General features: G+C 45.1%; 1 protein-coding gene across 1 annotated transcript in view; it reads right to left on the reverse strand.

The window, feature by feature from the left end:
• CAPN5 (calpain 5) overlaps window positions 1–15759 on the reverse strand; it is an 84107-nt gene that overhangs the window by 10600 nt on the left and 57748 nt on the right. The window contains exons 4-7 of the mRNA XM_083609910.1: window positions 6821–7029; window positions 4625–4817; window positions 3755–3948; window positions 1496–1573 (exon numbers count right to left, since the gene is read on the reverse strand). Coding sequence (XP_083466036.1) covers window positions 1496–1573; window positions 3755–3948; window positions 4625–4817; window positions 6821–7029 — 674 coding nt within the window. The remainder of the gene's footprint in view (window positions 1–1495; window positions 1574–3754; window positions 3949–4624; window positions 4818–6820; window positions 7030–15759) is intronic.

Genomic DNA, 15759 nt, shown 5'->3' on the forward strand with positions numbered 1-15759 from the left:
CACTGCTTCCACAGCTGGAGGAAGCAATGCTTCTGTATACAGTAGTACCTTGGTTCCCAAATGCCTTGGTTCTCAAACACCGAAAACCCAGAATTTAGTGTTTCAGTTTTCAAACGTTTTTCGGAAGCCGAACATCCGATGCGGCTGTCGGCTATTGTTTCCGGGGCGCCTGCACCAATCAGAAGCTGTGCCTTGGTTTTCGAACATTTCGGAAGTCAAACGGACTTCCAGAACGGATTAAGTTTGGCGCTTTTGTTTTTGCTATTTATTTTGCGTTTTTGTTTTTGAGGCTTTTTTGGTTAATTTGTTTTTGTGACTGTTTGGAACCCAGTTCAGCTACTGATTGATTGATTGTGTGACTACAGAAATGGATAAAAGCCCCTCATCCAAACAACGACTATCATCAGTGAGGGTATGAAAAATATTGAATTTTAGTTTTTATCATCTACAACACTGTCTTATTTATCTTATAGCACAGTACGTTGATTATTGCTTTCATTTTATGGATCAGTGGTCTAGTTAGATAGTAAAATTCATGTGAAATTGCTGTTTTAGGGGTTATTTTCAAAAGTCTGGAACGGATTGATCCGTTTTGCATTACTTTCTATGGGAAAGCGTGCCTTGGTTTTGGAACGCTTTGGTTTTGGAACGGACTTCCGGAACGGATTAAGTTTGAGAACCAAGGTACCACTGTACCCGTTGCTGGAAATCACAGAGCCCTCCTGCACTCAGGTAAGCGTTTTATAGGCATCTGGTTGGTTACTGTGACCGAGTCTAGCCCTCTAACCACTGCTCCGCGCTGTCCTATTTTGCGAGAGGGAAACCTCCTTCTATCCACTTTCTTGACAATGTACATCATTTTTGTACAGTTCCGTCACATCTCCCTTTAATCATCCTCCCCCCCCCCAACCTAAATTTAAAAGCCCCGACTTTTTAACTTCATAACTTTTTAAGAATGGAGTGGAAGTAATTTGAAGATTATATGTCAAAGTATTGTGCTAAAAACAACATGCTAATAGGCTTAGAATAAAAAAATGTTAGCAATAACAAAACCCATAAAGAAAGAAGGAAAAATCAGAATTTGACAAAAATAATTTATTATGGAATGCAAGGGGAAAAGGTAGAAAGAGATATAAAGAAGTCAATTTGCTGTGGAGGGAAGTAGAGGGTAGGTTTTATAATTAAGTGTATAATTATGTAGATATTAGATATTATATTTTATGTGAGGGAATCTTTGGGGATTTTGGTTATTAGGTATATATGTTAAGTTTCAATAAAGATCTTTGAAAAAAAATTAAAAATTAAAAATTAAAAAGCCATTTCTATTGCCCGTTTCTGCGCCAATCCCAGGTCAAAACCCAGCACCCCCGTAACAAACTTAAATCTGGGATTGGCAGCTTTTGGACTGAGGAAAAGACCCGATATTTGCACTGGGCTATGATGAGAGAGATAAAGAATCATCCGCTTTTGCTTCATACGCACAATGTTAACTCACCAAAATTCCCCATCGTCTTGGACAGTCATTCCCAGTTTTTCTCTCTCGCTGTTGCTGACTTTCTGCCATTCCTCCGAGCTGCGGGAAAGACAGGAGGACGCATGAGGGGAAACACAGAAATCATATTAACCGTGGTTACATGACACATAGGCACCAGGCGAAAATGTTTCTTGTCATGATTAAATGGGCACAAGATGTAGGTCACAACATTATGATGGAAGATTGGGAAAAATTATGGAAAACTGATTTAAAATTTACCGATTGTTCCCTATTGAAGGAGAATTACATGAAGATGATGTACAGATGGTACACGACACCAGGGCAGTTAGGGAAAATGTACAAGACTAGTTCAAATATATGTTGGAAGTGTAAGGAAAAGGAGGGAACAGTTTATCATATGTGGTGGGATTGTAAGGTAATTAAAAAAAAAATTGGGAAATGATATACAACGAATTGAAGAAAATGTTCCATTTAACATTTGTTAAAAAACCTGAAGCATTTTTATTAAGGATTGTAGGGAAAGATCTGCCAAAAAAGCTGAAAAACATCTTCACGTATGCGACAACGGCCGCGAGAGTTTTAATAGCACAAGGATGGAAGACTGAAGAAACCCCAACTAAAGAATCATGGCAAGAAAAATTGATGGACTATGCAGAACTGGCAAAACTAACATATAAGCCACGGGACAAGGATAACTGTGACTTTAAAGATGAATGGGAACCCTTTACAAAGTATTTGAAGACGCAACAAAGCGAACTGGACTCCTTGGCTGGCTTTGAATAAACATTCACAAACTTTTTATTGATAATAATCAACTAAATAGTTTGAGGGTCTATACAACTGTGTAACATTCAGAAAACAGCATTTTTAGAGAAATCAAAGAGGGAAGTCGGGGGTTGGGGGAGTGGGGTTATGTGGGGGGAGGGAGGGGGAGGGAGGAAAAATGGGGGGGATAAGGATGATATGTTTCTGGATAATACGTTTTGTTTTAATTTTGAATAAAAGTTATTTAAAAAAAAAGAAAATAAAATGTTTCTTGTCAACCAGCCCTGTGGCTGATTAACATTCGTTGTCCTTTTTCTTTTCAAATTTTTTTTTACCAACAACCAAAACACAGTGAAACCCCCCAGGCGGCTGATACATTGAGTATATATAATCAATAATAACATATTCAAATCAACCACATGTACAATTCTATATACCTTAACACTACTCCCTCCACAAGGTTTATTTAACTTTCAACATTTTAATTGCCCCAAATTGTTCAAACCTGCCCAAATAATTCAGTATCTTCTCAAACCAATCCTCCTCCTTCTCACTGACCTTAAACCCTTTCATTTTATGTATCTTCACGGTTAGATATTCTAAGATTATAATATTTTTCAATTTATCCCGCCGTTGGTTCATGCCTAGCTCTTCCGCATCTTTCCAATTACTCACTGTAACCTGTCTGGCTGCAATTACCATCAATTTTAACATTCATTGTCCTTTTTTGGGGGGGGAGTATGGGGTTTGGTTTGGTTTTTGTTATGCATTTGGCCTTTTTATTTGGTGCATTTCTGCAGTGAACTGCCCTAAGATCTTCGGATGAAGGGCAATATAAAAATTTAAGTAAGTAAGTGATTTTGGGTTGTTTTTCTCATACATATTACTGTATTTTTACATGTATAAGACTGTATTTTCCCCCAATTTTTTTAAGTTTAAAATTGGGGGTCATCTTATACACAGAATGTTGCAATGAAATATGTAAATAAATTTATTTCTTAATTTGGGGCTCATAAAATAGGGGTCGTCTTATACATGGGGTTGTCTTATACACGGAAAAATACGGTACATGTATTTTTTTTTATTGATTTCAAGGAAACAATGGCCGGGTGTGTGTGTAGACGTGGAACCAGCTGATATCTATAGTATTTATAATGTCTGAGGAACAATGAAGTAGGGGTCTGGGAGCCACCAGCAGTCCACAACATGCTTCCAGGGGGTCAGTGAGACCACAATTAAAAATATAATATTATGGGATGCCTCTCTCTCTCTCTCCCCTTCCACACAGCAAAGTAAATGCCAGGGAGAAAAAAACAGCCCAGCATCTTTTCTTCCCTGACAGGCTAGTCTTCTATGTGCGGGGAGGTCAGTTTTTATTTTATTTTTTGTACGGAATGACCATCTGAACTGGTTTGTCCGATCAGTAGGAACGTGGCCAAAGCTTTTTAGACAAGGTGGCCCCCGTTTCTGGTGGACTTTCCCAGACATACTCACGTGTCACTCCAGGGTCCGTTCCACTCTTTCTCCCCCCAGGGGTTCCTCAGCCTGATCATATCAAGCTTTTCGGACTTGAAGTAGGACAGCAGGCCGTGGCCCAGGCGGACTCTCCTCACGTCCGTCACGGCGTAGGCGTGCCCTTTGACCAGGCCGCAGTCCAGCCGGGCTTCCATGTCGGCGGCGGAGGTGGCCTTGCCGAGGGGACAAAGGAAGCACAAGAATTAAACAGAGCGCTTAGAAACATCTGCCCAAGGGACACTGGCAAAGGGGTAGGGGATTTTAAGGAGCCAGGATGAAAAAAGCTGTGACCCTCCACTCGAGGCTCGGCAACGAATTATTTCAGCAAGCACCTCAGCGCCGAGCATCAAAAAAAGTAAGGCAGAAGAACAGGGCCTGATCAGTGGTGGCACCAAAAACAGAATGCCCTTCTTGAAAGAGCATTCTGCCTTCTGGTGCCTGTTAAAGACTTCACCAGTCTCCTGCCTCTAATATATTTAAAGGGTGATTGTGGTTGGTGGTTTTTAAGTTTCATTTTACTTTCGCAACATGCTACTACCAGACGTTTAGAAGACATCTGAAGGCAGCCCTATTTAGGGAAGCTTTTAATGTTTAATAGGTTATTGTATCCTATTCATCTCAGGGTTGCGGATTCGAGTCCCAGGTTGGGTGGAATATTCCTGCATTGCAGGGGGTTGGGCTAGATGGCCGCCGTGGTCCCACCCAACTCCACAATTCCATGGACACCAATCCTAATGGATTAAGCAATGCTTACATCTTGCACCAGATTCTTGGGAACCCCTTAAGATTCAGGAGGCGATCAGGCCCACCCTCCTACAGTTACGCCAACAAGAACTGCTGGCTCCTTACTTTTATGGAACAGCTGATGAGACCGCCCCGGTTGTACACCTTCAACACCCGCTCAAAGAGGACGTTGCGTTTGGCTTCGTCGTTCGCATAGCCGCCTTCCAGCAGGTCGATGGGTTCAGAAATGCCGCCGGTGAAGTCCACCAAAGCGTCAGCCGTGTTGCCTCCATCTAGGGCCTCGTAGCATCCCGAGAGTCTACACATTTGGGAAGAGGAGCATTAGAACACAGGGCGCGACAAAGATTATGCCCTGTTTGTGGAGTGGCATGACATAAGCCAGGGGTCAGCAAACTTTTTCAGCAGGGGGCCGGTCCACTGTCCCTCAGACCTTGTGGGGGGCCAGACTATATTTTGAAAAAATATATAAGAATGAATTCCTGTGCCCCACAAATAACCCAGAGATGCATTTTAAATAAAAGCACACATTCTACTCCTGTAAAAACACCAGGCAGGCCCCACAAATAACCCAGAGATGCATTTTAAATAAAAGGACACATTCTACTCATGTAAAAACACGTCCGCGGGCTGGATTTAGGAGGCAACTGGGCCGCATCCAGCCCCCGGGCCTTAGTTTGCCTACCCATGGCATAAGCTCACGACTATGCCACATAAAGGTAAAAGTTAAAGGACTCCTGGATGGTTAAGTCCAGTTGGGGTTGCGGCACTCATCTTGCTTTCAGGCCGAGGGAGCCGGCGTTTGTCCATAGACATGTGGCCAGCAGGACTAAACCGCTTCTGGCGCAACAAAACACCACGTTGGAAACCAGAGTGCATGGAAACACCGTTTACCTTCCCGCTGCAGTGGTACCTATTTATCTACTTGCACTGGCATGCTTTCAAACTGCCGGGTTGGCAGGAGCAGGGACAGAGCAACGGGAGCTCACCCTGTCGCCGGGATTCTAACCGCTGACCTTCTGATCAGCAAGCCCAAGAGGCCCAGTGGTTTAGACCACTATGCCACATATCACGCCCTCTAATAGCAAACGCAGCTGGTGTGTGTAAATGCTTAGAGGCAAGAGGCGTTGCAAGTTCAGCAAAGATCGTTCTGCACGTAACATGAGGGTTAATTCTATTTGAAGGGAACCAAGAAGGAGGTGATGGCGATGCTTAATAGCCAGGCAGAACAGCGTTTGGATTGGCTGCATCGTTCTGAGGGAGGTTTTCCTCTGGAAAGGTAAAGGTAAAGGGACCCCTGACCATTAGGTCCAGTCGTGACCGACTCTGGGGTTGCGGCGCTCATCTCGCTTTATTGGCCAAGGGAGCCGGCGTACAGCTTCCGGGTCATGTGGCCAGCATGACTAAGCCACTTCTGGTGAACCAGAGCAGCGCACGGAAATGCCGTTTACCTTCCCGCCGGAGCGGTACCTATTTATCTACTTGCACTGGTGTGCTTTCAAACTGCTAGGTTGGCAGGAGGAGGGACCGAGCAACGGGAGCTCACCCCGTCGCGGGGATTTGAACCGGCGACCTTCTGATCGGCAAGTCCTAGGCTCTGTGGTTTAACCCACAGCGCCACCTGTGTTTCCTCTGTACATCTCACTAAATGTCTTCCTGTCTATGTACAAGGCCTGAACAACAACAGACAAAAACCTCTGTTGTTTCTCCTCAAATTACACTGTATATTGATTTGTTCAGTTTCCTCAGTCAAGCGTTATCCTCAGGATTTATTTTCTTTCTGCGTCATCGAAGTGACTTTGTTAACAAGAGGGAAATATGAGTTCACATCTTTTTAATTTTTGTCAACGGTGTATCCAGGGCAACACACTGTCAGGGCATGATGGTCTGGGTGCCAAGACAGGAATTGAGGTATTAGAGAAACAGGATGGCTGCTGGCCAGATCATCCAGAAAAGAAATAACCAAATAATCTTTTTTTAAAGAAAAGATGGCTGGTGCGGCAGTGCGAGGGGGAGGGAAAGTTACTAATGCCAATGTCCTAATAAGCCCCTTGCCCCTCAAAATAAGGAGAATGCTGCCTGGTTTTCATAACCAGAGGAACACAACAGGTAGCTGCCAAGTCAGACCTCTGGTCCATCTAACTCAGTGATGCCTACACTGACTGGCAGCAGCCCCCCAGGACTTCAGGTAGGAGTCATTTCCCTAGCCGGAAAGCTTCGCGATGGGCGATTGGGGATTTCAACCCTGGTCTCCCAGGTCGTAGCCCAGCTACTCTAACCACTAGGCCACGCTGCCTCACTCACTTGGCATAGGCCTTTTCCACCAGCGCGCACCACAGCTCGTTCTTGGAGTTGGAGTGGCAGTAGATGAGCTGGTTGTGCAGCGTGGGCAGGCGGTCGTCAATCACCACGTCCACCCAGTCGCCAAACCGCCAGAACTGGAAGTGGAAGATGCCGGCATAGTTCTCCGGCTTCTCAGCCGACCACTCTTGCTCCTTCCAGTCTGGGATGACCTGCGTCGGGGAGAAGGAAAGAGACATGTTAGGTACCTACGCCGTCAGGTAGAGTTTACCAGCATTTTTTGAAGAATTAAAGTGCATTATATCACTACAGTGGGGTACGTTTAACTGAAGGAGCGTCTCCCCCCCGATCGTTCTGCCCGGACACTGAGGTCCAGTGCCGAGGGCCGTCTGGCGGTTCCCTCACTGTGGGAAGCCAAGTTACAGGGAACCAGGAAGAGGGCCTTCTCGGTGGTGGCGCCCGCCCTGTGGAACGCCCTCCCGCCAGATGTCAAAGAGAAAAACACCTGTCTAACTTTTAGAAGGCATCTGAAGGCAGCCCTGTTTTGTTGTTGTTTAGTCGTATAGTCGTGTCCGACTCTTCATGACCCCATGGACCAGAGCATGCCAGGCACTCATGTTGGTAGCTTCGAGAACACTGTCCAACCATCTCGTCCTCTGTCGTCCCCTTCTCCTTGTGCCCTCCATCTTTCCCAACATCAGGGTCTTTTCCAGGGAGTCTTCTCTTCTCATGAGGTGGCCAAAGTCTTGGAGCCTCAGCTTCAGGATCTGTCCTTCCAGTGAGCACTCAGGGCTGATTTCCTTCAGAATGGATCGGTCTGATCTTCTTGCAGTCCATGGGACTCTCAAGAGTCTCCTCCAGCACCATAATTCAAAAGCATCCATTCTTCGGCAATCAGCCTTCTTTATGGTCCAGCTCTCACTTCCATACATCCCTACTGGGAAAACCATAGCTTGAACTATACGGACCTTTGTTGGCAAGGTGATGTCTCTGCTTTTTAAGATGCTGTCTAGGTTTGTCATTGCTTTTCTCCCAAGAAGCAGGCATCTTTTAATTTCGTGACTGCTGTCACCCCTGTTTAGGGAAGCTTTTAATGCTTGACGAACTATTGTATTTTAATATTTTGTTGGAAGCCGCCCAGAGTGGCTGGGGAAACCCAGCCAGATGGGCAGGGTATAAATAATAACTTATTATTATTACTATTATTATTAGTTGTTTATTTATTGCATTAACATTCCGCCTTCTTCTCTGAAGAGCTCGAGGTGGCAGATGTGGTTCTACCTCCTCCTCACTTAATTCCCCACAGCAACAACCCTTCAAGGTACATTAGGTCGAGAGGCAGCCTGACTGGCGCATGGTGTCTGAGTGGAGATTTGAACCCCGGCCTAAAAAGGTTCTAATCCAACCCTCTAACCCAGGCATAGGCAAACTTGGCCCTCCAGATGTTTTGGGACTACATCTCCCATCATCCCTAGCCAACAGGGCCAGCGGTCAGGGATGATGGGAGTTGTAGTCCCAAAACATCTGGAGGGCCGAGTTTGCCTATGCCTGCTCTAACCACTACACCACATGGGCTCCTTAAGTTACAAGGGCAAGAGGGAATTCTATTAGTATGCTGCAGCTTCCAGAAAAAATCCCATTTATGGGAGCTGGAACCTTGCACAGTTAATATAGAATGTGCGAGGGGAATGTGGAATATTTATCACATAAATTTACTTATTTTGTTTTTCAGATTAAAATTTTACAATCACATATCCAACATACAACATTAAAAACAAGATTCCAGAGAGTCACCTGGACTTCCATCCTCCCCTTTGTGGGTCCTGTTTTTCATCATTTCCTCCTGCATCTTTTATAACAATCCAAATCTTTTACCTCTCCATTGTGTCCAAAATTCACCATTAAACTACAAGCCTTATTCCAATCCTACTAATGATTTTAACTGTTTACAATGGTTTTTAAGATAAGTTATAAAATTTCCCCCATTCCTTATTAAAATGTTGGTCTTCCTGATTTCTGATTCTTCCGGTCATTTTAGCCATTTTGGCATAATCCATAAACTTGATCTGCCATTCTTCTCTGGTCGGGACTTTATCTTCTTTCCAATGTGCAATATTTAAGGGAGCATTCTTACTTGCCCATCAGCCTTCGAGCAAATCATCTTCTACGTTAATCCTATCAATCGATCGCCAGTGTTTCTTTCACATGCTATACTTACTTTCTGCCTGCAGGTGGCTCCAGAAAGCCCCATTTGGAGGCTGCCTGGCAAAAGGACACAATTTGGGAACGTCTTAAAAACAATGGGGAACCGTGATAACATGAGTGCTCCTTCTCAGCATACTCCATTCCATCCCCACTGCCGGTCAGCCGACATTCTGTAGACATTGAACACACCAAGCCTTTACTGTTTTCCCTAAAGATTTGTGTTTCCTTGTTCCTGCAAAGCTTAGGATTTGCTGGTGGTGCTACAGAAACATTGATATTCACCTCTGAATGTCAGAAATAAAAGGGGGGGAGTATATCTGTTTCTAAGAAGTATATGGCTTCTCTTTAATAATAATTATTATTATTTATACCCCGCCCATCTGGCTAAGTTTCCCCAGTCACTCTGGGTGGCTCCCAACTGAATATTAAAAACACAATAAAACATCAAACATTAAAAATTTCCCGCCTACAATTGTCTTTTAAAAGTAATATAGTTGTTTATTGCCTTGACATCTGTTGGGAAGGCGTTCTACAGGGCGGGCACCACTACCAAGAAGGCCCTCTGCCTGGTTCCCTGTAACCTCACTTCTCACAGGGAGGGAACTGCCAGAAGGCCTTCGGAGCTGGACCTCTGTGTCCGGGCTGAACGATGGGGGTGGAGACGCTCCTTCAGTTATACAGGACTGAAGTTGTTTAGGGGTTTAAATGTCAGCACCAACACTTTGAATTTTGCTCAGAAACGTACTGGGAGCCAATGTAGGTCTTTCAGGACCAGTATTATGTGGTCTCGGCGGCCGCTCCTAGTCACCAGTCTAGCTGCTGCATTCTGGATTAGTTGTAGTTTCCGGGTCACCTTCAAAGGTAGCCCCACGTAGAGCGCATTGCAGTAGTCCAAGCGGGAGATAACTAGAGCATGCACCACTCTAGGGAGACAGTCTGCGGGCAGGTAGGGTCTCAACCTGCATACCAGATGGAGCTGATAAACAGCTGCCCGGGACACAAAATTGATCTGCGCCTCCATGGACAGCTGTGAGTCCAGAACGACTCCCAGGCTGTGCACCTGATCCTTCAGGGGCACCGTTACCCCATTCAGGATCAAGGAGTCCTCCACACCAGCCCATTGAATAGGACCATAAACTTCATAGACCACCTTAAGCCTGCCTTATCCAATCAGATCATAGAATTGTAGGGTTTGATGGGACCCCAAGGGTTTCCAAGCAGAGGTTGGGTGGCCATCTGTCATGGATGCTTTAGCTGAAATTCCTGCATTGAAGCGGGTTGGGCTAGATGACCCTCAAGACCCCTTCCAACTCTACGATTCCACTATTCTATGATTCTATACCACCATCGTCTGAGGTGCAGCTGGTCAGATTTAGTGAGCAGGCTTTGCCTGTTGCTGCAGCTGCATGACAGAATTCCAAACCCCAGGGAATCCACTGGATCCCTCGCTCCAGGAAAGCATTTCGCAGTAGATCTGCCTGGCTCTGCTTGTTAACTTGGTCTCTTTTTCCAGCAGGGTCAATTTTGCATTGTTTTTGCAAGATGCCTTGGGCTCGCGAAAGACATTGCATTGGGGGGGGGACGGGACAACCAAGCAGTATTTAAACTGAAATTGAATTGAAATACTTTATTGTCACTTGTACAACTTGTATACAGTGAGATTACATGAGCACCCCCCACTCAGCTCTCTTAGTCTTAATTCCCCTCGTTTACTGACGCACACCCACCAAACCCAAAAGTCAGTTGCCCTGTCTTTTCATTCAGTGGCCTAACAGCCCACGGATAGAAGCTGTTCTTTACCCTGTTGGTGCGACTAATCATGCTTCTATATCTTCTGCCCGAGGGCAGGAGATCAAGAAAGTGCCATCCAGGGTGTGAATCATCCCTGAGAATTTTCCTCACTCTCCTGAGGCAACGTTCTTCCGCTATTTCCTCCAGTGGACCCACGGGACAGCCCATAATATCTTGTGCTGTATTCACCACCCTCTGTAGGCACTTCCTATCAGATGATGTCAAACCAGTGTACCACACCGTGATGCAGTAGGAAAGGACACTTTCTGTTGTTGACCGGTAGAAGGAGATCATCAAATGTTGATTGACATCATTCTTCTGCAATACTCTGAGGAGATGGAGTCTCTGTTGGGCTTTCTTAACCAACTGGGTTGTATTTATTTTCCAAGTAAGGTCTTCACTAAGGGACGCGGGTGCCACTGTGGGTTAAACCACAGAGCCTAGGACTTGCCGATCAGAAGGTCGGCGGTTCGAATCCCCGCGACAGGGTGAGCTCCCGTTGCTCGGTCCCTGCTCCTGCCAACCTAGCAGTTTGAAAGCACACCAGTGCAAGTAGATAAATAGGTACCGCTCCGGCGGGAAGGTAAACGGCGTTTCCGTGTGCTGCTCTGGTTCACCAGAAGTGGCTTTGTCATGCTGGCCACATGATCCAGAAACTGGACGCCAGCTCCCTCGGCCAATAAAGCGAGATGAGCGCCGCAACCCCAGAGTTGGCCACAACTGGACCTAATGGTCAGGGGTCCCTTTACCTATACCTATGCCTGAGTGGCAGAGATGGCCCTGCTTGTTATTGAACTGTGAATGGCTCCAATAATCTTTTTCGGCCGAAGGGCAGCGTAAAAACGCTTTTCTTGGCAGCGCCAGATAGCCTAGCAATGACTGGCTGAAAGATTCCCAGCTTTCTCTCAGGAAGATCTAGATAAAAGCAAATGTGGAATCGCTAATAGCTTCTTGTGGTCAGAGAAAGGGGGAAAATGAATTGTAAACGTAACCCCTGAAAGGTCCATTAGTCCATTAGCTACTGATGCATTGTAAATACAGAAGAAATATGCCCCACTCAATGCCAGAGGGAGGCATACGGAGAAGAAATCTGTTTAATATTGATGCTGACACCTGCCTCCAAGAGCCATATATTAATAAAGGGGGAGAAAGATGCAGTTCATGGGGGGAGTGTCAATTAAAAACAGAGCTCTGCTCTCTTGTAACCATTCGCTGAACACAAAAATATTTGAGCTGTGTGTCAAAGGACAGCCTTAACACGGTGAAATGGAGCAAATCGCTAAAAAAATAAAATCAAACATAAATTTAAAAATGATTTTTTGGTGTAAGAAAACAACAACAAGACTTTTAAAAGTATTGCTTTCTAAAAGAACCCCAATCTAAAATTAAAGTGAATTTAAGGCATTTTTTAAGCAAAGGACTACGAAGTCCCAGGGAGGAAACCAAAACGTCATCTCAGATTCCCAAAGGTACTTGCAAGGGGAGTTTAAAGTGAATGCGCTGATCTTTTTTTTTTTGCACGGCGATTGTTCCCTAGAAACCCAATGAACCACACCTGCATCTCAGGGGCAAATGTCACTGCAGAGCAAGCATGGGGCATATCTGTGCCCCTCCAGATGTCGGTGGACTACTACAAATCCCATCCCACCCCCCACCCCCCAAGCTAGCATGGTCAATGTTCAGAGATTCTGGGGCGCTGCATATATTTATTTAAATATATACCGCTTAACACTGTAGCCTCTAAGCAGTGTGCAATAAGTGTAAAATTAGCTGGAACCATAAAAAATACTTCTGCTGTCTTCAAGAAGTGTCAGAAGTTTAACAGGGACAGAGGGCCTGTCAAGGCTTCCCCTCCAAAAAATAATCATCATGGGAATTGCAGAATGCTGAGACTTGTTAGGTAACCCCTCACAGGACTACAATTCCTGGAAAAAACCTGATTTTAATAAATAAATACAGAATATTTGTTACTTAAGAGAAGTGTTGAAGCTGCAGAGAGATCAAGGGAAGTCAACTAATATAGCAGGGATTGAAACTAGTTTTCCGGAACAGAAAGATAATGACTTGAAAGAAAGAAAGAAAGAAAGAAAGAAAGAAAGAAAGAAAGAAAGAAAATAAAGATTATAAATGTATTTCTTTCTGAGAACCTGGCATATAGGATTTTCAAATTACTGTTTGTATCCTTTGAATAATTTTGTGTATGTGTTTTTTTTGTGTGCTTTCTCCCCCCCTTTCCCCTTTTTATATTTTCCTTTTTTATGTATTTTTTACTTTTATTTTTGAATAGTTGGATGTAATGCTTAATTGATGCTGTCTTTGTGATTTTTAAAAATGCAAGAATTATTTTTTTTAAAAAAAATACAATTCCAGGCATTCTCACATAAAAAATGTAGTTCCCAGGAATCTCTGGTGGAAGCTACAGCCGGAATGCTTCAAAGCATGACCAAGCCGCTTCTGGCAAACCAGAGCAGCGCACGGCAACGCCATTTACCTTCCCGCCAGAACGGTACCTGTTTATCTACTTGCACTTTGACGTGCTTTCGAACTGCTAGGTTGGCAGGAGCAGGGACCGAGCAATGGGAGCTCACCCCGTCGCGGGGATTCGAACCGCCGACCTTCTGATTGGCAAGTCCTAGGCTCTGCGGTTTAACCCACAGCACCACCCGCGTCCCATTAGATACTTATTAAGTCCGTAAATTACCATCTAGCATATATTCAACACAAAAAACAGTGACAATTTGTTGTTGACAAAGGACAGCTGGACATATAAAGAGCCCTGTTACTTTCAGTGGCTGAGGGCCTCATCAAACCTAAATCCGGCCCTGCCTGATGGGATGCCCCATAAGAAATAGGGCAGATCTGCCTTCCGTTCCTCCAGAGAGAACTCCAGCGTTCAGTTAAGAAACTTCCCAGTGGCAAAAGTTGATTGACAGGGGAAGAGACCGGTGCTTGGAAGGTTGTGGTCGGGTCTTTGCTACCCAAGGTTTAAGCAGAGGCTGGACAGGACATCTTTCAGGCATGAACAGCAGGCTCAAGTGACAAGGTGCTCCATGATATTCTTGTAAAGAAGCTGGTAAAATGCGGTCTTGACTATGCTACCACTCAGTGGATTTGTAACTGGCTGACTGACCGAACCCAAAGGGTGCTCATCAATGGTTCCTCTTCATCCTGGAGAAGAGTGACTAGTGGGGTGCCACAGGGTTCTGTCTTGGGCCCGGTCTTATTCAACATCTTTATCAACGACTTGGATGATGGACTCAAGGGCATCCTGATCAAATTTGCAGATGAAACCAAACTGGGAGGGGTGGCTAACACCCCAGACACTGACAAACTGGAACGTGTCCAGAGGAGGGCAACCAAAATGGCCAAAGGCCTGGAAACGATGGCTTATGAGGAAGGGCTAAGGGAGCTGGGCATGTTTAGCCTGGAGAAGAGGAGGTTAAGGGGTGATATGATAGCCATGTTCAAATATATAAAAGGATGTCACATAGAGGAGGGAGAAAGGTTGTTTTCTGCTGCTCCAGAGAAGCGGACACGGAGCAATGGATCCAAACTACAAGAAAGAAGATTCCACCTAAACATTAGGAAGAACTTCCTGACAGTAAGAGCTGTTCGACAGTGGAATTTGCTGCCAAGGAGTGTGGTGGAGTCTCCTTCTTTGGAGGTCTTTAAGCAGAGGTTTAACAACCATATGTCAGGAGTGCTCTGATGGTGTTTCCTGCTTGGCAGGGGGTTGGACTCGATGGCCCTTGTGGTCTCTTCCAACTCTATGATTCTATGATCCTCCCTTCCCGCTCTATGAGGTATACAGTGGTACCTCGGGTTACATATGCTTCAGGTTACAGACTCTGCTAACCCAGAAATAGTACCTCGGGTTAAGAACTTTGCTTCAGGATAAGAACAGAAATCGCGCTGCAGTGGTGTGGCAGCAGCGGGAGACCCCATTAGCTAAAGTGGTGCTTCAGGTGAAGAACAGTTTCAGGTTATGAACGGACCTCCGGAATGAATTGAGTACGTAACCAGAGGTACCACTGTAGTTGTTATAGCTACGGTTGTTTTTCAACCACAGCACAATCCCGGTGTCATTTTTAAATGCAAAGGCAGCACCCCAATATTCTGAAATGAACAAGGGACAGTCAAAAGAAGACCTCAACCTTAAAATAAAAAAAGATCACGAGCTGGAAATTGTGTTCCAAATAATATATATATATTTATCTTTTATTACAATTTTTTTTTTTACACAAAAAGGTTATTCCGAAGGAAGCTTTGAGAGTACAGGCTGCTACATTGCAGATGGGCGCATTTAAATGCAATGCTGGTATATCAAAAAAGTGCAATTGCCATAGATTGTTGTGTCATTTGAGGCAGGACTGTGACCCTGAGGCAAACCACCTTCTGATGAACCCTCAGCACAGAAGTTAGCAGAGCCAAGTTTCACGGCGCATTTCCTTTCCAATTACTTCCCCAAAGGGCTAATTGTTTCTCAAGCAAGGTGTTTCTCAAACGATGGCCAGCTGAAGACTGCGGAACTTTTCAAGGCACCCAGAACACACCGGTTCACGAACGCCATTACTTATAAAGCAATCTGGAAGCTCACAGAGACACCGGACGTCGCCGAGAAATTGAAATCGGCAGCTGAGCTGCAGAAAAGCCATAGATCTAGGAGGGCCCACACACTGCAAAGGGAGGTGCTGAGCTAATGGCCTGGCCCCTCAAAAGCCACAGCACCAGAAAAGGAATATATAGATCCAGGTGCACATATTGCAGTCACATCTCGTGGCACCACAAGGTGACCAAGGACGTGGTGCTACGGAAGCCCATTCAGGACAACTTTTGAACACACACAAAAAGCAAGGAGAAAGTTTTAGGCTCCTCCCCCTGGCCTTGGAAGACTCCGCCCCTAGGGGCTTTGCAAACAAACAAACAAAGCACTTGGGGTGCAGGTC

This window comes from Podarcis filfolensis (genome assembly GCF_964270895.1).
Source record: "Podarcis filfolensis genome assembly, chromosome: 4".
Lineage (NCBI taxonomy): Eukaryota > Metazoa > Chordata > Lepidosauria > Squamata > Lacertidae > Podarcis > Podarcis filfolensis.